At 50.1% G+C, this 23,186-nt stretch overlaps 1 protein-coding gene across 1 annotated transcript in view; it reads right to left on the bottom strand.

Moving 5' to 3' along the window:
* The window catches only part of Sorl1 (sortilin-related receptor, L(DLR class) A repeats containing), a 104,656-nt gene that overhangs the window by 51,322 nt on the left and 30,148 nt on the right, over nucleotides 1–23,186 (bottom strand). The window contains exons 9-18 of the mRNA XM_013009510.1: nucleotides 20,921–21,022; nucleotides 19,783–19,952; nucleotides 15,790–15,982; nucleotides 14,668–14,785; nucleotides 14,405–14,478; nucleotides 11,574–11,662; nucleotides 6,556–6,734; nucleotides 4,390–4,576; nucleotides 3,403–3,531; nucleotides 2,943–3,028 (exon numbers count right to left, since the gene is read on the bottom strand). Coding sequence (XP_012864964.1) covers nucleotides 2,943–3,028; nucleotides 3,403–3,531; nucleotides 4,390–4,576; nucleotides 6,556–6,734; nucleotides 11,574–11,662; nucleotides 14,405–14,478; nucleotides 14,668–14,785; nucleotides 15,790–15,982; nucleotides 19,783–19,952; nucleotides 20,921–21,022 — 1,327 coding nt within the window. The remainder of the gene's footprint in view (nucleotides 1–2,942; nucleotides 3,029–3,402; nucleotides 3,532–4,389; nucleotides 4,577–6,555; nucleotides 6,735–11,573; nucleotides 11,663–14,404; nucleotides 14,479–14,667; nucleotides 14,786–15,789; nucleotides 15,983–19,782; nucleotides 19,953–20,920; nucleotides 21,023–23,186) is intronic.

Raw genomic sequence — 23,186 nt, 5'->3', positions numbered from 1 at the left:
CGACTCCAGAGCATCTGTTTCTTCATAGGCAAGGGTTTGGTCACATTTTAAAATTGTAGTTCCCTCAGTATCTGTCCTTCAGCATCTAGACTTCTGAGCTCAGCCTGAAAGACTTGGTTCACCCTCACCCCCAACATCAAAGAGACCAGGATTCACCAACTTGCCCGTCAGCCCAGCTCCCCGGCACCATCATCCCGTGGACTAGAAGCCCTGAGCCCTGGAGACTTTGCTCACACTTTCAAATCGCTCACAATGACGAGTGCGATGGGAACAACCTCTCCATCCTCTTGTTCCCACAATGACGCATCATCGACACTTTTTTAAAAACATAAACGCCCTTTGTTCCTGCTGCACACAGACACAATGTACTTACCCGGTACCCGGCATGGTTGAAAATGCCCAACCGGTGTATGGTGGAAGAACTGACTGGAACTCAGTTCACAAGTGAGAAAACTTGAGACCAGAGAGCCTCGCTGGCTCACGCAAGGCCGAGCCACCACAAGCGGCAGAACTAACATCTGAGCCACCACACCCTGCGGCCTTAGGAGACGCAGATCCTAAGGTTGTCATTCTTTAAGATTTAGAAATAAAGGTTAGGAGCTTAGGAGCTTTACGTAATCTCAGACAACCCACAACCAGAAGATTCTGTGCTCTTTTCTTTTCCTTTTGGCAGTGCTGGGGTTTGAACTTCGGTCCTTCTGCTTGCGAGGCAAGTGACTCTACCACTTGAGCCATGCCCCCGGCCCTGCTCTTTCTTTTCTACCTGAGCTATAGCCTGGAAGATGTCCCAATTCTCCCACAGGCCCGGAGGTAAGACCCACACCAGAATCTCCATCTACAAGTGCCTAGCACACACAATATGCCTACAAGAGCAGAGCATGTTCCAGAAGGACACAGGACATGGGGGGTCCTTCGGTCACACCCCACCCTGGGCACCCCCCTTTCTGTGGCTGCCCATCTGTAACCACTTTTACCATAACTAGGGGAAGGAGCACCTAACCCTGAGGAGCTGGAACATAAGTCGCAGAGCCGAAGCCCTCGGGAACTACCATGATGACCCCGCAGAAGGGGAGAGAGAGAGAAAGGAGGAGGAGAGGGGGGCCCTGTCTCACAGGGTTAAAGTCAGGAGGACGTTCATCTGCTGTCTCTTGAATCTGGTGTCCACCCAAATATTTGTTGCCTGTGTCATCTCTCTAGAGAGACTAACAACAAAAAAGCTTTCAAAGTGAAGGATACAGACAGCACGTCCATGTTCACAGTGTGTTGCATGTGGAACCAAGATGCACGGCTGAATCCTCTGCTGCGGGCCTGCGTTAGCTCTGCTCCCGCCCCCTCCCCCATCTCGTTCCGTCACCGAGTTCACACACACTACTGCCTTCTTCAGAAAGCCTTTAACAACATTAATGCACTGAGGGGGGAAATGACTGGGCTGGGGATACAGAGAACACTGCTAGCATGCACGAGGCCCTGGTCTGATCTCCTGGTATTGCAGAAAATAATAAAGAAATCCACCATGAAAAATTTAATAATGTAAGTCTGCCTTCTTGCCCTTTGGTTTTATTTCACTTCCTTTTGGTTGTCCTTATGATACCAGCTCGGACATGGGGCACCTGACAAAAGACACAGTCACCGTGGCAAGACTTCTGCCCAAGATCTCTCCCTGGCACCTAAACCTTGCTTTTTCCACTACAAAAGTACAATGCACCCTGCGGCCCACTGCCACTCCTAACCAAGAGAAGGAACAGAGTTCTTGGCTGGCACCAGCCATAACATGACCTAGAAATGGGCATCATTACAGTAACCATATAAAAGAAAATGTGAGGTAGAGATAGGGAAGATAATGGTCTCAGGCTGAAAAGTAAACTAAAACAAAAAGGGTTAAGGTGCAGTGCACAGGAGGGGAGAGGGAGAAAAGGAAGGCAAAGAAGGAGAAAGAAAGGAGGAGGAGAAAGAGGAGGAGGGAAAGAGAAGGAGAAAGAGGAGGAGAAGAAGTAAAAGAAGGAGGAGAAGGAGGAGGGGGAAGAGGAGAAAGAAGAGAAGAAAAAGAAGGAGGAGGAGGAAGAACAAGAGGAAGAGGGGGAAGAAGAGGAGGAAGAACAAGAGGAAGACAAGGGGGAGGAGGAGGAAGAGGAGGAGGAGGCGGAGGAAGGAGAATTATTATCAAATTATTGCCTTCTAAAAGTCCTTCCAGACGCCTGAATGACCTCATCTTTGCAGACATGACGGTCCCCATTAGCCTGATGAAGCATCTTTTCTCTCTGGGTATTTGCCTGCCCAGCCTGCTGTTTCCTGCCTTTAATTCCTCTGACATTTAGGGGGTGGCCAACACTGAAACCAGACTTTTCTATTTCATCCACTGCTCTATCTTCTCCTAACAGAAGAGAAAAAAGAGCTTTCCTTTCCCGCTGGTTCTGATAGGCGCCGAATAAACTGTTTTTGTCCCTCACTGAATTATCTTCAGAAATATTTATTACAAAAGCATGTACTCCAGGCACTTAAGAGCAATCATTCAAACTCCACTCACCCAAACCCTCATCAAAACCGGCTCTTGCGAGGAGGTTATGTGGATATTATCTGCTCATTTGCAGGAATCTGCTGAAGCAGTGGTTCTTACATCTCCACAGTGAGGTATGTTAATTACTCTGGTAATGACGGAAGATTGAATTAAAGGATAATGAACTTAGCATGACAAACAACGGGGCCAGCAGTGAGTGGAGACACTGCCTGCCCGCCTGCCTGCCTGCCTGCCTGCCTGCTGCCTGTGCAGAAGGTAACTGTGTATATTCAGTGACTCATTTGGTGCCGAGGGCAGCTCCACCAGAACCAGCCAGTGCTGGCAGAAATCTGTGCCACCATGGCCCTCCCAGGGTGAGCAGGAAGAAGGGCGTGGAGGGAATAGCAGACAGCCCTGGAAGTCCACAGGAAGCAGCCCGCTGTCCTACCTGCCAGGGGGCAGGGAACCAGCTCCCCTTCCAGCCGGGCTTCAACGTCTCCTCCACTGCACGTGTCCCCAGAAATCTTCCGGTAGCTGTAACACCCCAGAGAGAGAAATCAAGAAATATTGAGGTACAACAGCCAGGGTACCCACACTGGGAACCTATCACCTCTTTCCCCACCCATGGCAAAAGACTCTACCCACACAATTCCCCATTGATCTAGAGAGAAGGTTCTTGGTGGCTGAGTCTGCTTATGACTGGGCTAGGTAGGTGTGATGTTGTAGTGAAGACAACTCCTCTGAAGATGGTTCCCCTAGCATTATGGAGAGGTTTGCAGGTGGGAAGAGGAGAGACTGCACACACTACCCCGGTCAACATTGCCGGGCTACTGGGAGAACTCAGGGTGGTCTCCGGGGCTCGCTCTTCCCGTGGGCAGGCCCTCAGTGGGCGGCTGGGCGGTGCATACCCTCTCGTTCTCCTGTAAGTGGAGCCCACAGGACAAGGCACGGGAGGGGAGTAGGACCTTCCAGAAAATTCCGGGTCCGGAACACAAACCTCTAAGGACAAATCTTCACTCAGCTTGAAACCAAAATCACTGAAAAGGAAATTGGCATTCGTTCAGTTTTGCACATTTCACATACGTTGGTGCCAGCCCTGTGATTGTTTACCCTGCTAACCTGTCCCTTGCATTTGGTCCCTTTAAAGACATGCATCCAGGCTTGAACTCAGGCCCTCATACTTTCTCTTAGCTTTTTCTCTCAAGGCTGGCACTCTGCCACTTAAGCCACCTCTCTGCTTCTGGCTTTTTGTTGGACAAATCCTTGGATTTGTCTGCCCGGAGCTGGCTTTATACCATAATCCTCAGACCTCAGCCTCCTGAGTTGCTGCCGGAATTACCAGTGTGAGCCCCCAGCACCTGGCCAAATTCACTGCAGCTACATGGCCTTGGAATGCCCAGTCACATGCCTGATGCTGTCTGAAAGCCCTGACTCCAGCATTGCCAATCCCAGGCCTCCCTTTTTTCCAGTGGTCACTGTGAAGGTCTCCTCCTCTAAGGTTTCCTCCTGTAAGGCTCCGCCCCTTTTCATCTCCTACCACAGAGAACTGTGCACACGGATACTTCTCCCCTGGGATACCTGACGGAAAGACATTTACTAGCACCCCTTCGCTTCAGGTAAGAAAGTAAGCCCCCACCAGGACAGGGTCCTAAGGAAGAAGCGTTCCCTACAAAAGAACCTCCAGCATGGTCCCACTGTGGTTCAACCTCCTAGACATAAACCGCAGAGGTGCAAATCCCTAAAGCAACAACTATGGCCGCATCACGATGAGAACCACTCCAGTAAGCTGCGAGCCTCAGAGATGCTTAGTAACCGTTCTCTTCTATTGAGGGAGCTGCGGGCGCTCTTTGTGGATACAATGTAACTCAAGTCCCGGCTGCTGAGGAAGAACCAACCATTCGTAGTCCTCCCGCGTGCAGGAGCAGTTGGACAGGACCACGGGCCTGTCAAAGTCTTCTCCATTAAAGCAGGTGGCGTGGGGGGTCCTCCGCTTGAAAACCGTCTTGTGTCCCAGCAGACACTCATTCCCCCGCTCGTCCGACGGGGACCACAGCTTGTAGTCATTCTCTGTGCAGGGAACCCCTGGGGGAAAAGACAGCCTCAAACTTCGGAGCCAGACCCTCGCGGGGCTTCCCGACTCCCCACCCCCACGGTTGAGGCGCCCTCTGCCTGTGTGTCCCGCACCGCCCGGCGAGTGCCATCAGGAGCTGTCTCAAGCCTCCTTTGGGCTAAGATAGCCACAAGAATGCAACACTTAAGGGCGCGAGGCGTGGCTCACATGGGTAGAGTGCTCGCTCACTCGGCAAGCATGTAGCCCTGAGTTCAAACCCCAGTACTGCCAAGAAAGAAATAGCTCAGAGAAAGCAAACAGTGCCACGTGAGACACAGAGATTCACCTGAGAAATCAAGGTAGAAGAAAGTCAACTTGTCATGAGTCAAACTTCCAAATGACTGTCTTGCTTGCTTGTGACAAGATTCAACTAATCAGGCCCGGCTGCCATAGCCTGCTTGATCTTCCTGCCTTCGCCTCTGAGTGTGGGGACTACAGGTGTATACCACCACACTAGCCAAACTCCTAAACTTGGGAAAGGGTCAACAGTTCCTATTAGGAACCAGTACCCAGAGGCATTTATTTCTCTGCTGGAGACTGAGCGATGGGCTGTCCCAAGTAGGTGCTGTTACCAGGGCTAGGTTATCCGTCGTACACAGAAGAATGTGTGTGCCCTAATGGGACATACGGCAGGCTTGTGGAAAGATGGTGAGGGCGTGGGCACAATCACCCCATGTGCCCACATGCGTCCCAGGTGCCAGGAGAGTGCCCGCTGCGGGGACTGCTGAGGATGCCTGTGTCTCTGTTGGGATCCTCTGCATTTTTCACACATGCAACTTCGGTCAGAATTACATATTACCAGAAGCGGACGCACAACTGTGGATTCAATGGCCTTTAGGTGAACAAAGACTTCTGAAAACCCTACCGATGGAGCAGCAGCCGGACTGCCCCGGCAGATGAAGAAAGCCGTGCACAGGACAAGTCCTTGATTCTAAGAGACTCACTATCTAGCTGGTGGACGATGACACACAGAGTGGCAGTCACGAATTCAGAACCCGAGGCGAAGTGAAGGCACGTGGTGCCGGGCACAGAGCAGTAAAGAGATGGCTCCCGGGGGGGAGAGAGCACAGCAAAGGTGGCGAACAGGACTCCACCTCGTAGAGACCCAAGGGGTGGGAGGGAGGACGCAGGGGCGCCCTGAGCTCCCACAACAGTGTCAGCTGAAGCAGAGGAGGAGGGCAGGGTGACAGCGTGGAGCCGTGGGGCCTGGGGGCCTGGGGAGGGTCACTGAAGAGCTTCATTCAGTCCTCCTGGCTTGCTTTCATGTCCTGTCTTGACTAGCGGCCTGTGCCTTGACCCTGAGCAGCTCTGAGCGGACCCCATCACACCGCTTTGGAGACGGTGAGGCATCACAGTGTGCATGTTGGATGTGCCAAAGGCCTGGGGTCGGCCTGGGTACCTCGGTGAAGTGGATGAGCCTTTACACACAGAACTGGGGAGGGGCCGGGGAAAGAACTAGTGGTTGTGTCATTGGTAGTGTGTGTATGTGTGTGGGGGGGGGTCCTTTGACCGGGGTGCTGGGCTCCAGTCCCTCCCCCACCTCTTTCTCTGCTCCTGGCACAGGTCCAAAGCAACAGGGTCAAACTGTGAACCCAAATCAACCTTTCCTCCTGAGGTGATTTCCTCAGGCTGTCAGAGAGACCCGAAGGAAGCCGAGTCACCAAACACGTTCCCTTGGCCTTGCTAATATGGAAGGCTGTATTTCACTCACATGTGTAACAGACACACACTTACATCCGCTACCTGCCAGGCACTTTGCTAGGAAACCGAGATTCACGGAAAAGGATTATTAAGAAGGAAGGAGTAGCCCCCCACACCTCCCAGTGTTCTCTGCTCCCCTGTACACGCCCACCCCCCCCCAACCTCGCCAGCTCCCCTGAGAATGCTCAGCACTCACAAGGAAGTCAGCCATGACCTGGGAGGGAGGAAGGGCCTGGCGGTCAGGGCTCACCCAAGGCGTCCGTGGCATTGACCTGCAGGATGAGCCAGCTGTGGACGTTCTCCTTGTTGGAGCCGAAGATGGTGAAGACAGTGCTCTTCTCCCCCGGCTCTGTGAGGAGGCCGTACACGAACACGGGCTGCTCGGAGAAGATGAACGTCTTCCAGGTCTCCCCCTCGTTGGTGCTGTACCTGCCAAGACAAGGCAAGGGAGCCCTCAAGTTTCCTATCATATCATTACCTGTCACGGTGACGCCAGCTCCCAGGGGAAAGAGCTGACCACGAGGGACATTTACAGCTGTGTCAGAAAGCAAGGAAGCCCAGGCACCGGTGGTCATCTCCACGGAAGGGCAGGGCCCTGGGTTCAAGCCCCAGCCAGCCGATGGAGCTCCATGAGACCAAATTTAGGAAAATCTGAACACTAGAAATAGAACAATGTAACAGATTACACATGAATGGAAGCAGCCTGCGGCCCTTGGGTTCTCAAAGAGAGGATTTTTTCCTTATATTAGCAGGCTACCTCATGAACGTGAAAAACGGTCACAGAATGCACAACACCACGCTGACTCTAATCTCACTTCTAATCGGTGACTCCTGGGCAACTTTAAGCAACTGTTTATGTTCCACAAGATGCTCACACCTTGACTGCAGCACTGAGCTGGTTCTGAAGAAGGTGCGTCAAGGCGCAGGGCATTTCTGCTGCAGAAAGTGTCCACTGTGCCCATCCGGTTAATAGATTTGAGCTCTTTCTTACCAAAGAACTGGCAGCAACCTATGTGCGCTCATAAATGAGTGGATGGAGCTACGCACCGTCGCTCGCATCAGCAACCCCAGCCACTTGAGGGGTGGGCATCCAGAGGGTCGTAATTCAAAGCCAGACCAGGCCCCAAAGTGATCAAGGCCCCATCTCCATTAACAAGCTGGGTATGGTAGGGTGCACCTGTGATTCCAGCTACTCAGGGGGCCATGGGTCTGAGGCTGGCCCATGGGAAAAAGCACAAAGATCCTATCTGAAAAATAACTAAAGCAAAAAGAAGGGCTAGGAACATGGCTCAAATGGTAGTGCCCCTACCTGGTAAATATCAAGGCACTGAATTTTCATTATTTCAACCCTGTCCCTGGTTAAAAGGTTACTAAGGAGCACCTGCTCCCTACACCTCCAGGGACAGAGCCACACAGGATGAGGCCAGAGCGGCGTGGACTTCTGCAACCACGTCCCAATGTTCATGACAGCCCCAGGTATGGAGCTCACGGAGGAGGTAAGTCCCACCCCAGCGCTCTGGAAATGAGGGCTGCACGCAGGTCCAGAAAAGTCAGCCACTCTGCTGCACATCATCTCTCAGGGGTTTCCCAGAATTCCCAGAAATCAGAACTTCCCTTAGAGAAAAGATGCTGTGAGCAGGTCCAAAATATTACAAACTATCCATCTTCTCTGACCCTGCCAGGCAGACTGCCGAGAAGAAATTGATCTCATCCCTACCATCAAGCTGAGAAAATTGCGTTTGGTTCTTTTGGGGGGCAGGGTGAAAAAAACCAACAGACTTTTCTCTGATGATCTCTGATGACCAGCAAGGAAGAGAAGCCACCCCCACTCATGTGCCGGGCAGGACACTGGGGTGGTGACCGTCCACTGAATAAATGCATAAGCAAAGCCCCAGCCCAGCCTCCGATTTGCTTGTGTCAGATCTGCAGACACAACCATGAGACACAGCGTTCCACTTCTTGCCCTCAATTTCAATGAACAATAGCCAAGGCAACAGCCTCTGTGGAGAATCACTAACAAACAACTCATAGTTACCTGTGCTAACCAGGAAGAGAAAGACAAAAGACAATTAAGTGAACCACCTCCAGAAAAGGTCTGTCCCTCTTATTAAAATGACCGACGCTACTCCAAAATGGGCTTCAGGTCCGCAGACGGCTTTTCTAAACCATCCCTCTCTTTAATTGGCTCAGAAACCACACGGCACCCCAGCGGGCACGGAGGGCGGCGGACGCTGCTGCTCCAGAGCCCTGCAGCTCCCGCCCTGCAGCCTCAGTGTGGAGCACATCTGGTTCACTGTGGATGTTCAACAAATGTTCGTGTAATTGACCTGAAACGCTGCCTAACAGAAATGGGCTCTGTTCCAGCCTGGCCTCCATCTCCCATGGGAGCAGGGGATGCTCAGACACCGGTGCCGTGGACGCTGGCAGGGAGCCCCGTGCTCAGGAGTGGTCATTTACACAAGACACAACAGCAGTGGAGCTCTCTGGAGATGTGCAAATGGCACGCTACCCAGATCCCTTCTGGTTTTATAAATCAGTTTAAAAGTGGGGGGGACACAAAACAAAACCAAAAAGCATCTCAGAAGACTAAGTATACATGACCAAGTAGCTCATCTATCAATCAGTAAGATGGCTAGGAACTTGTCTACAAAAACAAGCCTTGCTAATGAGTTGAGGACTTCAGAAATATAATAGAAAAAGGCAACTAAAAAGCAAGGGATTTAGAATAAGATCAATGCCAAATGAGAGCCAATACATGCTATGAGGCTCAGGGGACAGAGAGATCACTACAGCAGACTGAGAAGGGTCCCAAAGCTCTAGATGGAGCGATAGAAATGCAGTTGTATCAGAGGTGGCCTGTCACCGGTCTCAATCTGAGGTATCCTCAAAAAAGGGTCAGATATTGGAGGCTTTGAGCCCGGCTGGCAGACCCGCTCAGTGAGGAGCTGATTTGGAGCAAGAGGGCTCTGTCTTCATCAATGGATGCACCTTCTGAGCTGGGCTCATATTTTGATTCAATCCTTTGAGGAACCCATCAAAGCATTCATCATTTGATGTCACTAAGGAGAAGCAAGTACTGGGAAGTGAGGCCTACAAGGAGGAAGCAGATTGCAAATAAAAAGTCTGAATCACACAAATGTCCACTACCTCTTGGGCATCCCGGAGAGTTGCTACCTCATCTATCTATCGCCTGCTTTTCAGAGCAGCAGGAGAATCAAAACCCTTCTGTGGGAATCACACAATAAATGCCAGGTGGCTACAGAGATCCGGGGAACACTCAGGCTGGTAATTGGGACACGGAAATACCTGTCAAAAAAGGTACCCTGTCTGTATCTTCATATTTGTAAATGATTTGAGCCATGCATCGAGCACCTCTAAATGACCTATGCAAATAGAGGACCAGGACTGAGATGATTATCTCCAAAGCTGACAGCCCCAAAGTCGTTATGAGATGTCTGGAGTGGAAGGGGGCGGCTTATGAGTTCTGGCACCGGCTTCGTTTCCTGTTCCATGTGTGCCGGCTAGTGTAGCAAGGCAAGCCAGCCCGAGCGCGTGTGTGATGTACCGACAGATGGAGTAAGAGGACTGAGCGCACACGAGCTCCTGCAAAGGAGCCAGCGCGGAATGCAAATGGAATCTGCGGAGAAGTTAAACAAGGAAAATCGAGAATCGATTTTAAAGTCTGAGCCCACACAAAGAATGAAATGTGTGTGCTCCTAGGAATGCAAGTTCTGTGCCTGTGTATCCTCTACACACACACACACACACACACACACACACACACACAGGCTCTGTCCTCTGTGTATCCTCTACACACACACACACACACACACACACACAGGCTCTGTCCTCTGTGTATCCTCTACACACACACACACACACACACACACACACACACAGGCTCTGTCCTCTGTGTATCCTCTATACACACACACACACACACACACAGGCACACACACACATGCAGCAAGGAACTAAACACTGCCATTGTATCGTTGTATCACTTGTCTGTCCTACATTGTTTCCTTGTCTGTCCTACAACTAGAACATGGAAAGCTTAAACATCCACTTCATCTTCAGCTACACAGCACCTGGAACCAGCTTGCTTGCTAAATGTGTGAAATGGAAGTTCAATGGATAGTTCCGTGTTATTAATTAATACAGACCTAAGCATCAGTTGGGAAGCACGGTGCTTTGACTGTCATTATGTGAGCGAAAGCCAATACAAACATGAACCCAGTGGGTGCCATGGAAGCAGAGCCTCCTCCGTGACTCTTGCTCTAAACAAGCCGCTGACCAGAACAGAGAACAGCCAGGTGGAAAGCGAAACACCATTGCTTTGCTTGAGGCCAGGCTTCTCGGCACACGCCAAATGAACCCCCGCTACTAAGATCTCTTCATCCAATCGCCCACCTTTCTCTCTCTCTTGCTGCTGGCCCTGATTGAAAAAGGAGCAAAGGCAAAGAAAGCTTTCTTCCTAGCTCTAAACAAGGTGATCACAAAAGCCTTCTGGAAAAATCCATCTAATTGCTCAGCACAAAAGCAGGCAGAACTGAGGGTGCCAGCCGGCCCTGACCCAACATGAACTGTCCAAAATCTCTAATTATGATTTTAAAAAATAGGACTGGAGGAGAAACAAAACTTAACAAACACTTGACAGTCTTGCTTTTATAGAACAATATAAAACGTAGAGGACATAATCCAGAACATTCGAGTATCAATAACGCCTTGTCAAACCCATGCGGAGATCTAGGGCAAGTTACTTCATCTTTATAAGTCCCAGCCCTGAGCTCCCCTTCTAGCCCTATCTGTTAGAACCCACAGGCTCAATGGGATATAGCAAATTGTTACCTGGCTAGCACGTTACATACATTCTGCAACTACCATACAGGCACAATGAATCATTTGTATTAGTCATTATTTAGTCCTCCTATGAGTGATCTGTCTGTGTCACACTGATACAAAGAAATACAAGTTGAAAGCGTTTCTGGTGAAGGTTTCTATCAGTATTAAGCCTTTGCATTTATACAGAGTTGTAGTTTTTCAAATCAATTAAAACCACCTCCCTAGTTTCTTAAAGCACCCCTCTGAGATGGAAAGGCTGGGTTCAGGTTCTTAGGCCCCTTCTGCAGATAAGAAACGAGTGCATGATTCTGAGAAGTCCCAGCACTGGAGCGAGAAGACGCACCTCGCATCACATAGGCAAATGTCTTGTACGAATGTGTGCGTGCACGTGTGATGTTAAGAGGCTTACCGAGAGACACTTACTTTAGCTCGTTGGTTTCCATACCCTGGGCTATGGCCATGATAATGCCCCCGTGGTCTCCCCACGTATAGTAGTGAGGTCCAGGAAGTGCCTGAAGAGGAAAAGCCAGAGGTGATGGCACTGCTGTAGGAACACATAAACCATGCACATGCACGCACGCGCACCCATGTTCACACACACACAGACATGCACGCGTCCGTTCACACACACCGTGGCCATGCCAACCACTTGAATACCGTTTTTCAGTTGACACAACACATTCCCATCCATCATCTCATCCAGTCTTGACACTCCTGGGAGGAGGCAGAGCAAGTTCTCGTCCCCATCTCCCCCCCCCCCCCCCCCCACCCCTGCCAAAGAAACAAGGCAGGCTATAGAGCAGAGGTAGGACTCGAACCCAAGACCAGCGATTCAACATTGACCAACTGGGGCTTGGGTTGTAAAGAGAATGCATGAAGTCCTAGCCCATCAAAAAGTAAATAAGTAAACAGTAACCAACTAGAGTTCTGCTTCTACTATAACCCTACAAGCTCCTTCCAGCTCATCCTTCCTATTAAGTACAACTAAGAACTATGAACATAACTCAAGTAAAGAAGTAAGGAACCACGGACACATGAAACGTGAATGAACTTAATATCGCCTGTGGTGAGTGACAGAAAGAAGCCAGGCAAAAGAGTCCGTGCATGTACAATCCAAGCAATGCCCAGTAATAACCTGCAGTGGGGGAATCCCAGGGCCGGGACTACGGGGAGAGAGGACGCTGTACCGAGACCTTCTGTAAGGGGTACTGGGGACGCTTGCTCTCTGAAATGTGGGAGGGAAGAGTTCAACTCCTAGATCAAAAGCTTACACACACACATTGACTGTACTCTCATACTCCTATCCAACGAAGCACACTTCATACACACGCAGTGTGCATCCCTGTGTCCCACCGATGTCGTGAGAGACATTCTGAAGAGCAGGGAATTTGCACAACTCATTAGGAGGAGGAGAACCAGGAGGGATTGTTACCAGTGTCCCTGGGCGTATTCTGTGCGCTCTACCCTGCCTCCTCTTCCTCTGACCCCACCTGGCACAAGCCCCCGACGGAGCCTCTGAAGCCAAGGCTGCCTCTTAGGTACAGACACGGTTCCAGTTCCTTCCCTGCTAGTTCCCAGGATAAGGTCATCGCACACAGGGCTGCTTCTTGGCAGGTGTTAGGGGGCTCACGCCTGGAGGGAGGCCCTGACCGCTGCCCTGGCCATGGCCAGCACACACCACCCTCGTGGATGAGCAGACACAGCTTTCCACCCAGAGGAAATCACTTGCAGAGGCGCAGATCCCAGATTATACCACAAACAGAAGGTACAATCAGACCGCAGCACTCTGCAGAGAGAACACCCAGGCTCAACGGGAGCGCTGTCAGCTCCAGGGCTGGGGAGGCGGCTGCTTCATCTTTCGGAGCAGGACAGCATGACCTGAAATTTCCAACACATGTACTTTTTGGACTGTTCTGGCCTTATCGCTTCTTTCTCCTAAATATGGACTCATGTGTTCTCTCCCTCTCTCTCTCTCTCTCTCACACACACACACACAGAGGATCTAGGTCCTTCACTCTTCATTTGGATGAATGGTTAAGTCTGACCATACGAAATTAGATGTAGAATCATCTCTATGCCCTGCCAAAAAACGAACAGGTTTTCTTCCTGCGTTATGTATTTCGCATATAAATATTACGTGTGCAGACTGCGCTCCCCAGTAAGGAAGGGGTGCTGTCTGCTGGCTGTTCTCCCCACACTCCTGTCCAGATTTCAGCTCAGTCCTATTCTTCCCGCCCCTCGCATCCTCCAGGGCTCCACGGACAGCAACTTCTACAGAACAAAGCCAGACGGGCTTCCTTTGGCCTTGTAAGCCACACAGGAAGCTGGAGAGAAACACTTTTTTTCCCCCAGGTTCGGGATTTCTTAAATGCCCAAGGCTGAAGCTACGCTAGCCTCTTGCGAGGAGGTAACTGGCTGCGCCTTCAGAACTGCCATGGGCAGCTGAGGATCAGAAGGAGCTGTGCTACCTCGAGGCAGAAACAGTCTCCTCTCCCCAAACACAAAGGAGATCAAAGTGCCCATCACAGGAAGGAGATCAAAGAGCCTGTCCAGCCTGAGCACGAGGTCAGGATTACACAGAAAAGCAGAGCCAGTGACCAGCTTCAGACCTGACACCACCACAACCATCCCGCAGCTCCCTGAGACGCCCGGCACACGTTCACTAAGCACTTGCAGCACACCAGGCACCGCCAGGTCCTAGGTGGGTAAAGAAACTAACAAAGAAGACATGTGCCTTTGCCCTCAGGAAACATACTCTTGGAAAATTGGCTCAGATTTGAAAGAGAGAGAGAGAGAGAGAGAAAGGAAGGAAGGAAGGGAGAGGGGAGAGAGGGAAGAAAGGGAGGGAGAGATTGAGAGAAAGAAAAAGAGAAAAAGAGAGAGCAAAGGAAGGAAGGAGGGAGGGAGAGAAGGAAGGCAGGCAGCCAGGCAAGAAAGGAAGGAGGGAGAGAGGGAAAAGAAGGGAGGAAGGGAGGAGGGAAGGAAGGGAGAAAGGAAGAAAGGAAGAGAGAAGGAAGGAAGGAAGGAAAGAAGAAAGGAAGAGAAGAAGGGAAAAAAGAAAGGAAAGATTTTTTTAATTCAAAGTCTTATTTTGGCAAAGTCACGAATTGCTTTCTCAAGTGTGAATACGAATCAGCACAGCTGGATTTTGCGCGTGGGGCTGGGTCCCCCCTTATTTGGCATCACAGATCTCCACCAGAGTCACCACCACACAGACTGGATCTCACAGAGACAAGCTCCCAGGGCGGGCTGACCTCTCGCCACCTGGCTCCGGCACTGCTGGAGATGTACACGTTGGTCTTGCTGGCCAAGTTCTTTCCCACTGACCCTAAAGCGCAAGAGGGAGAGCTATGTTTAGATGATGTCGGAGGACCTCGTCCAAGCAGGCATTCTGGGTAGTGAGGAGCAGCCGAGACTGAAGAGGGCATGGAGGGCAGAGCGCAATCTCGGCTGGCCGCGTGGCTGGCCACCGGTGTGTGGAGGGCGTTGGGAGGACAGGCAGAGCGTGCGCACGTACCGGTGGCGATGATGAGCCCCGGCGCCGACTCCTTGGACAGGATGGGCATCCTGCGCAGCTGGAGGTTGAGCAGCTGACTGAGGCGCTGGGCCAGGTGCAGGGAACAGCCCTGGGAAAGCTACGGGAAGAAAGTTCCAGGCTGGGTCGGCATGTGGCACGTGCCTCGCTCTTCCTCAAACCCAGAAGCCTGTGTGAAGAGCCCGCCAGGGGTCTGTGCCAGACCCACAGCCAGAACCCGGGGCCTGGAGGAAAGCTGAGGTGCAGCCCAGCCACCTCTGCGCCCTCTGAGACGGAAGGGATCATCAGAACCTACACAGACGTCTGCTGCCGACAAAAAAAGGAAAATAACTTAAAGTCCCGAGACTCCCGGGAAATAACAACTGTGAGTCGATGTCAAGTACCCCTCACCCCACCGCACACAGACAGCTCCCCAAGTAACTCGCAGGTAAAGAGAAATGAAATGATGTCATGGTATTCTCTAAATCAGTACAGATGTGTCTCAAATAAGATTCCCGCAATTCTGTCAGGAGAATAAGAAATAAGTCATAAAGTCTCCCGGATAAGCTCCCAGATGACGCTCCAGGAGACAGGGACACCAAAGGAGTCACAGCAAATCCTTAAAGGGAGTGTCTACATTTGTAGGGAGACGCAGGTGGACAGGACAAGGCTTCAAGTCGTTAAAGCCGGCCACCATCACCTGGGCACAGGTTTTAATTGTTCTGCAAGCCTCCAGCACAAGGCTTCTGCAATCGGAGGTCAGAAAATGACCGTTCAAGTTTATGTGTGTGTGTGTGTGTTCATGGCTCTCAACTGGGAAACTCTGTCTGTGTAATAACTGTAACAAGAGAGTTAAACCACAGACCCGGCCTCCGCGGCTCACTGCTGAAACCCTGGCTATTCAGGAAGCTCAGACCTGGCAGTTCAGAGCCAGCCCGTGCAGGAAAGTCTGTGAGACTCTCATCTCCAATGACCCACCAAAATTCCAGCAGTAAAGCTATGGCTCAAGTGGCACAATGCCTGTCTTGAGAGCTAAAGTTAAGGGGCAGTGTCCCAGCCAAGTTCAAACCCCCATACAGGCACAAAAATGAAAATAAAAGGCAGACTAGATCAAAGCCTCTGTACCTCGCAATCGATTTTCTCTCCATATCCTGTGAAGGCCGGAGCCTGAAGAAACTCCCAGGTCCCCCCTTTGTCAAAGGTAATGACGGACCGCAAGTTCTCCTCATTCATAGAGCCGTTGATGAGCGTGGCGATGTAGACCCCTTGCAGCCCTTCTACGCGGTGAAAGTCGGCAAACGGCTCGTTTGCAAAATACCTGTAATAAAAGAAAATAGATGTCTACAAATCTGAGCTGACATTTGCTTGGTGTTTTGTGCATCAAGCAGAACATGAAATTTATCCTTTTTCAAGTGTACCATTCACAGGCAGTAAGGACATTCACAACGATCACTGCATGGCTAGCTCCGCTATCTGGTATTCTCTTCGCTGGCAGACACTGTCTGTCCTTCCTTCCCTTCCTAGCAACACTAGACTGATGTCTGTTCTGTCTCTATGGCTATGCCTAGTCTGAATATTTCATATAAATGGAATCATGCAGCCTTTTGTACGTGGTACTTTCATTTAACGTGTTATCTAAGGTCTGTGAACACAACCTGGGCTCTACTGTTTCTTTGGATGGTCAGATGATGTGCTCTCTTTTTAAAAAGTAAGTGATTTAGTTTCAAGAATCAGGATGAGTATCTGCTCAACAACTCCCATCAGATTTAGAATGAGGCAGACACTCATTTTCCACATGGACAGAGAAGTCACAGCTATTTCTTCACTGTTTAAATGAATGCAAATCCTCTTCAAGAAACCTTGATCAACAGGAAAGAGAGAGTCATACTGGCAGGATAATAGCACTGTGCTAGAAATATGGCCGGAGGTTACATAGACACCGTTAGAACACATACGTATGTATACAGCAAATCTCTTGCCACCAGGGGTACTTTCAACACCCGGATGTACAGATGCCAGTAGTTCTCTGCCCAAAAGCCCAACAGCATCTGATGACTGACTTTCCAAAGGTACAACACATAATTACAATAGGTAATACTGTAGGATTGTTCTAGAAAGCCTGAAGCTTTGCTTGTAAGAAGGAAGGCAGAAAAGAAGGCCCTCCCAGGCTCTGGCTGCTACATTGGGGAACTGATTTCCCTGGAGGAGAGTTTTGCGTGGGAACGGTTCACCCACTACAAACACAAGCGAGCTCTGTCTCCATGGCTCGGTCGCAGCTTTTTAAATTGGAACCGTGCCCTATTTCAGAGGTGCTGAGCCAGTGGAGCTACACAATGAAGTAGAAAACCGCTTTTCCCCTCATTGGCCTAAACTAGACGATTGCTTGCCACCAGAGATGGGAGACACAGGCTACAAGATCCGAGGTAGGAAAAAGAAACAGCACCAACAGAGCCGCTGCGGCAAGATGGCGAAATCCTGAGTAGATGCCAAGATGAGACCGCATTCTCTGATGTAGGCACCCTGGGCTGTCAGATTCTTCTCTGGGAATCAGCTGAGGGTCCCTGGCCCTCCGGCTCTGTTTGCCTGTCCTTGAACCTGTCACCATGAAATCTGCACGGTGGGGCTCACTGGCTTCCCTCCCACACCTGGCAGGCCTGAGTTTCTGTCCAACAAGCCATGTCTCCTCCCTGTGCTCCTAGTCCTAGAGCTTTATCTTTGGCTTCCGAGGAGATGCCTGTCATTCACTCTGTTTTAGTCTGGGTCCATCCTTTCATTCCTCCCCTCGACCTTCCCTGAAGCAACTCAACTCACCCTCAGCTCTCTCTCCCTCTCTCATTCTTGCCCCCTGCATTTTCTTCCATCCTAACCTCACCAGCCCACATCAGAGCACCCCTTCTTCCCGGAAAGCCCTGAGCCGAGACTTGCCAAGCAGCTCACCGTGTACCTTTCAGACATGCTCAGTGAAAACTCCACACATTGCCAGCCATTCCCAGCACCTCAGCCAGTACCCCTCTGAAAGTCACCCCTACGGACCTGACATGTCATCAGCAAATTGGTTCCTCCAAAGGGTCCTAGGGCTAAGTACAGCTTTCCCTAAGGTTTCTACACAGCACATCCCAGAATGCCGGGAAAGCCCTCTATTAAGAGGTTTGGGGGTATGGTTTTTCTTTTGGATTTTTGTCATTTCTCTGAGGAAATAAGAGCCAGTCCTTTAGCACCACACTTTCCTGGGTAGTTCAGAGAACAGCTCACTTCAAATACCACACAAGTGGATTTGAAATCAGTCAGCTCATGTCATCTGCTAGTTCACCCATATCCTGTTTCAGCTGAGACTGAGGGGCAGATGACCATTTAGCTGACCACATCTGGCCTCCCGCAGTCCTGTGATAAAATCTGAGGGAAAAGCCAAGCAAAATGTTGGCCTATGACTCTTGATGCGAATCTATTTTCAATTTCTTAATGAGAATGCACACTCAGGCAGGGCTGGAAGAAAGGTTGTCACACACAAAGGGTTTTCTATGTGGGTGAACCAGCCCTCCGGTCATAACACTGAGCTCACTGCTGCCTGGGGGCCTGTCCCCCAGCTCCCGGCTCCTACTGGCCCTCACCATAAGAAACTCGCCTGAATGGTGTCCTGATAAATGGGGAAGACAAAGAAATGTTTGGAGAGCTTCCCCCTCATCCACCTGCAGCCAGAGGGTTTCCAAGGTGGACAGACATCAATGAAAGGGCCAGGAGATCCTAAAAATCACTAAACAAGGTAAAGGGAAGACTATTCATCCAGGCAAATGAGGGAGGTGCCAGCCTATGCTGCACATGGATGAACCTTGAAAACACAAACTAAGGTAGTCACGAGCAGACACAGAAGGTCACCTACATCTGTTGGTTTCATTTATATAGACTCTCCAGAAAAGGCAAGTCTACAGTGATGGAAAACGGCAGCTGCCAGGGTCTGGAAGGAGGGGAGAGTGGGGAGTAACCGGCCACAGGGTTGGGGTTCTCTCCTGGGGAAAGGACAACGTTCTAGAAGTACACAGAGATGTGGTCCCACAACACCGTCGGCGGACCCAACGCCGACAAATGACTCCATTTTCAACTGTTACGCTGACTGTTAAGTAACACCTCCAAAGGGGAGGGAAGCAAAACAAGAAGGTGGAAAAGCACCTTCTTCCAAAAGCAGAGTGAACGTCCTCACTGCCATACTTGCCACTCAGGTCTGGAACATATAGATTTCCAGCTGCAAACCACCTGAAACACCTCCTTGTTCTTCCCAAACCCCTGACTCCTCCCCGGCCCATGCTGGTGGGGCTCTCAAAGAGCACTCAGGGCTAGGACCGCACAACAGCTCTATGCAAGTCCTAACAGGTAGATAATGGGTCGGTGTCACTGGGGCGTCGTTTCTCTACAAAGCACCATGTTAACTTTAAGAGAGAGAATAATGGTGTCAATTAGCCCAAGTCACTTGGAGGCAGTGACTGGCCACACATGCCAGCTGCCTGACACGCTGCTATCTTCCAAGCTCCTTCCCAGAGCTCAGAGACCACACCAGCAGATGACTCAGTAAAGGTAACCCAGGGAGTGCTTAGCAGAGTAGCCGTGACCCTAAATGTCACGTAGAATAGCCGCTCTTAGTCTTGATTGCACAGAGGAATTGCTGGGGAGCTTTTTTCAATAATTCCAACCTGATCCGACCCTGGACCAATTCAACTGCAGCCATTTCTAGGCAGTGAGACAGAGGATGTGCTTTAGGTAAGCCCACCCAAGTAGCTGATGGTGGAGAGCTCAGCACAGAGAGACTGTTGCTCTGTGTGTGTGTGTGTGTGTGAGAGAGAGAGAGAGAGAAAGAAAGAGAGAAGGAGGGGGAGGGAGGGAGAATACACTGGGACTTGAACTCAGGGTCTGGGTGCTGTCTCTTAGCTTTTTCAGTCAAGACTGTTGCCCTACCATTTGAGCCACAGCTCTACTTCCAGCTTTTGGGGGCTTAATTGGAGGTAAGAGTCTCACAGACATTTCTGACCAGGCTGGCTTCAAACCACGATCCTCAGGTCTCGGCCTCCTGAGTGAGCTCCGAGTGCCAGCCAGCTGACACCCCGTGACCTAAGAAGGCCGTCTCCTTACCTCACCAAGCTGTCGCTGCCAGCCCCTCCCGGGCTGTAATACAGCACGTTCTCCAGGGACAGGGAGAATTTCAGCCCTTCTGCTTCTGAGATGTACAGGTTGGTGCGGTTGTTACTGTGACTGACACACACAAACACCTGGTCCTCAGAGGCATCCGCAATGTAATACTCCTTTGGAATCAAAAGCCAAGAATACGTAAGTCAGAAAACAGTCAAGCCTGGTGAAGAAAGCAGCGGCTTCCAAACGTCTCCGTACTGGAAGTGGACAGAAAGGCCTCAGAGAGCCCCAGCCCGGGCAGAGCGGCGCGGGCAGCTTTGCCCTGTGGTATCTGAGGCCTCTATGCAGCCAGGCCGGGCCCCTTGTGAGCAAATAGAGCACAAAGAAAGAACAGGCCTCCGAGCTCCATAAATGACCTAAAAACCTCTTTTAGAGGTAATAGCCTTCCCTTTCTGCTCTTCCTTTCATGAAAGGCCTCTTTTTATGCGTGTGAGGCCTTTTATTTTGATGAGCATGCACTTCCTTTTCCTTTCCTTTCCCCTAAGGTGTCTAAAGGGAGGTAAAACCCACAGAGACTCACTCACGAGGGTTCTCCATCACACGACCTCTCTGGGCTGCTAACCCAACAAATCAGGCCTCCTATGCAACCTCCTTCCTGGTGTCAAGCCCCTATCATCACCAGCCCAAGAATCCCATCAAACATTGCGGTCTGTCTAACGTCACACACTCAGGCACGTGACTGCATGCTTCCTCTCCTCTGCTCCTGGTGGCTTCAACCTGATTCTACAAGGCAGAAGCCGAGTCATTTCAGAACCTACCTAGCTGTGAGAAACAAAGCAAGTGCTCAACAAGGAAGCACTACGTACAAACTTCCCGTGGCGGCAGCAACACCCAGCGAAGCCACGGGCTCCTCCCAGGCTCCAACTTCTCTGCCAATCCTGTTCCACTTAAAGCAAATTAAGGCTCCTGTTCAGCACCACTTCAAACGGTGAAGTGGGCAACAAGGAACCAACACACCCCAGCATAATAGCTCTCTCCAGAGTTCTCTCCAGAGAGCGACTTCAGGGAAGCTACCCCAGCAGGCCATCTGCGTGACACCCTGCCCCCAACCCCCGCCCACCCTCCAGCAGATGTCACTCACATTAATAGGATGCCTTGTGACAAACTGGGCGGCTCGCATGGGCTTCCGGCCAAAAGAGACCCAGAGCTGGACAGAAGAGGGCTGCTGACTGCCCAGGAGATGCTGCCAAGAAACAGGGAGAAGGAATATTAATTGTGCCTTGCGATACCCACTCAAAACCCAGCGGAAGAAGCGAAGAGGGAAGGTGGTTGCGGGGCCGCTGCAGACACACAGCAGAGGCTGAGACGGAACGTCCCTGCTTCGCGGTGTGCCGTCACTGGACAGCCTGAGCTGGGCCACTTCATCCTGAGCAGATACTAAGTACTGCGTGGCAACCGGATGAAGAGAACCTAGGCCTGGGACTGAGCACTGCAGGCTGCTTGGATGTAAAGAGAAATGGGAGCGAGCCAGGTACTAGCAGCTCTATACCTATCATCCTAGCTACTTAGGAAGCTGAGATCTAGAGGATCAAGATTTGAAGCCAGTCTGGGCAAGACTCCATCCCCAAAATAACCAACAAAAAGTTTGGCTGGAGGCATGGTTCAAGTGGCAGAGTACCAGCTGTGAGCAAGAAAGCCAAGGGAGCATGAGGTTGTGAGTTCAAGTCCTGGTACCAGCAAGGAATAAACGAAGGAGTTTGAAAGAAGCTAGGAACAGAATTATAAAAGCCTGCTTTTCCAAAATGGTACCCCAAAAACTGTGTTAGTAACTTCTATGAAGCTATAGGAAATGATAACTCTATCACAATAGCACATTTGGTGTATATATAAGTTCCCAAAGCCCTCATTAAAACAATGAGATTTTAATAACATATAAATCTTTATGACTATGCAGATATCAATGAAATACATATAGTTCACCTATTTATTTTCACTACCTCTAACTGTATTGCTTAAAAAGGGTACTTCTTGGCCAGGCTCAATGGTTTATACCTATAATTTCAGCTATTCAGGAGGCAGAGAGAAGAACGATCGCAGTTTGAGAACAATATGGGGAGAAAAAAACTCAAAAAATAAAATAAAAAGCTGGGCATGGTGGCACATGCCTGTAATCTCAGCTATGCAGGAGAAAGAGATAGGAAGATCATGGTTCAAGGCCAGCCCAAGCAAAAAGCTTTAAGACCCTATCTAAAACAACCAAAATGGCCAGAGGTGCCATGGCTCACCCGGGCGAAGAAGCCTAAGGCACTAGGTTCATACCTCGGTACTGCTGTTTAACCAAAGAAGAGAGTTTTTCACCACCACCAAAATGCCCAACATTAGCTCAAAGTTCTTACTAATTACTTCCAGGAGGGCTGAGAATTAAAAATATATTCAAGATTTTAAAAAGTAAATAAATAAAAGGTAGCACACCCTTTGTAAAGTGTTTCTTTTACTTTAAAACTACCATATATTTGTAGATATTTTGAGAGAATTTAGCTTTTCTTCCTAATATGGTTTATGTTTTCCTTTAGATATATAATAATGTATATCTATAATAGTATCATATATTTTAAATCAATCTTCAATAAATTTTCAATAAAATAAGCTTAATAATGTCCTTATCCCTTAAAAAAATACATTCAAGACTACTCTGACTCTATAAATACAAAAATCACAAAATACCAAAATGAGCCAACAAAAAAATAATTCAAAACGCACCTATGTATGTCAATACCTTCCGGAAAAATTCTTCCTAAGCCAGAGCAATTCAGGTTCACTCCTTAAGTAGTTTTAAAGAGTCATCGTATTACTGAATTACCTCCAAGAAAGTACTAGCAATGATCAGCAATTAAACGCGAAACTGGCTGCAATTTGCATTAGAAGCGTTTGTCAGTGACCCCCAGAGATGTTTTGTGGGTGGGGTTTTCTTTCACTGCTATTATAAAAGCAAACCATGTTCATAAAACAGTACAGGTGAGTGTCAGGTTAAAATCCCTCTGTCAGCACCCAGGCCGCATGCTCCCTCCCAGGGCACCTCTGGGTGATGGCTGCTGTCGTCACATACACGCCCATCTTCACAGCAACAGTCTGCGCTGTGCCCGGCCTGCCCTCCCCGCACCTGGGACTCCTTTCCTCTTGGACACCAGGACTCCAACCAGCCTCACAGCTATGCAGAACAGCAGTCAACTACTGGGCTGGAACTCCCATCAACCGCACTGTTAGGAACCTGCTTGCTCCTTCACCGGTCTGGTAGTTCGTGACAAAACTCAATCTTCAGGGCTTACCCTCCACCACCAGCCCAGCTCTCCAGTGCTTCCCAGCGTGTTTACACAAAGTAAAGACTGGCAGTTGGGAATGCTTAACTT

The sequence above is a fragment of the Dipodomys ordii genome, unplaced genomic scaffold (assembly GCF_000151885.1).
Source record: "Dipodomys ordii isolate 6190 unplaced genomic scaffold, Dord_2.0 Scaffold10, whole genome shotgun sequence".
In the NCBI taxonomy this organism is placed as follows: Eukaryota; Metazoa; Chordata; class Mammalia; order Rodentia; family Heteromyidae; genus Dipodomys; species Dipodomys ordii.
The sequence above is the reverse complement of the archived record's forward strand: the minus strand, read 5'-3'. Positions and strand labels throughout refer to the sequence as shown.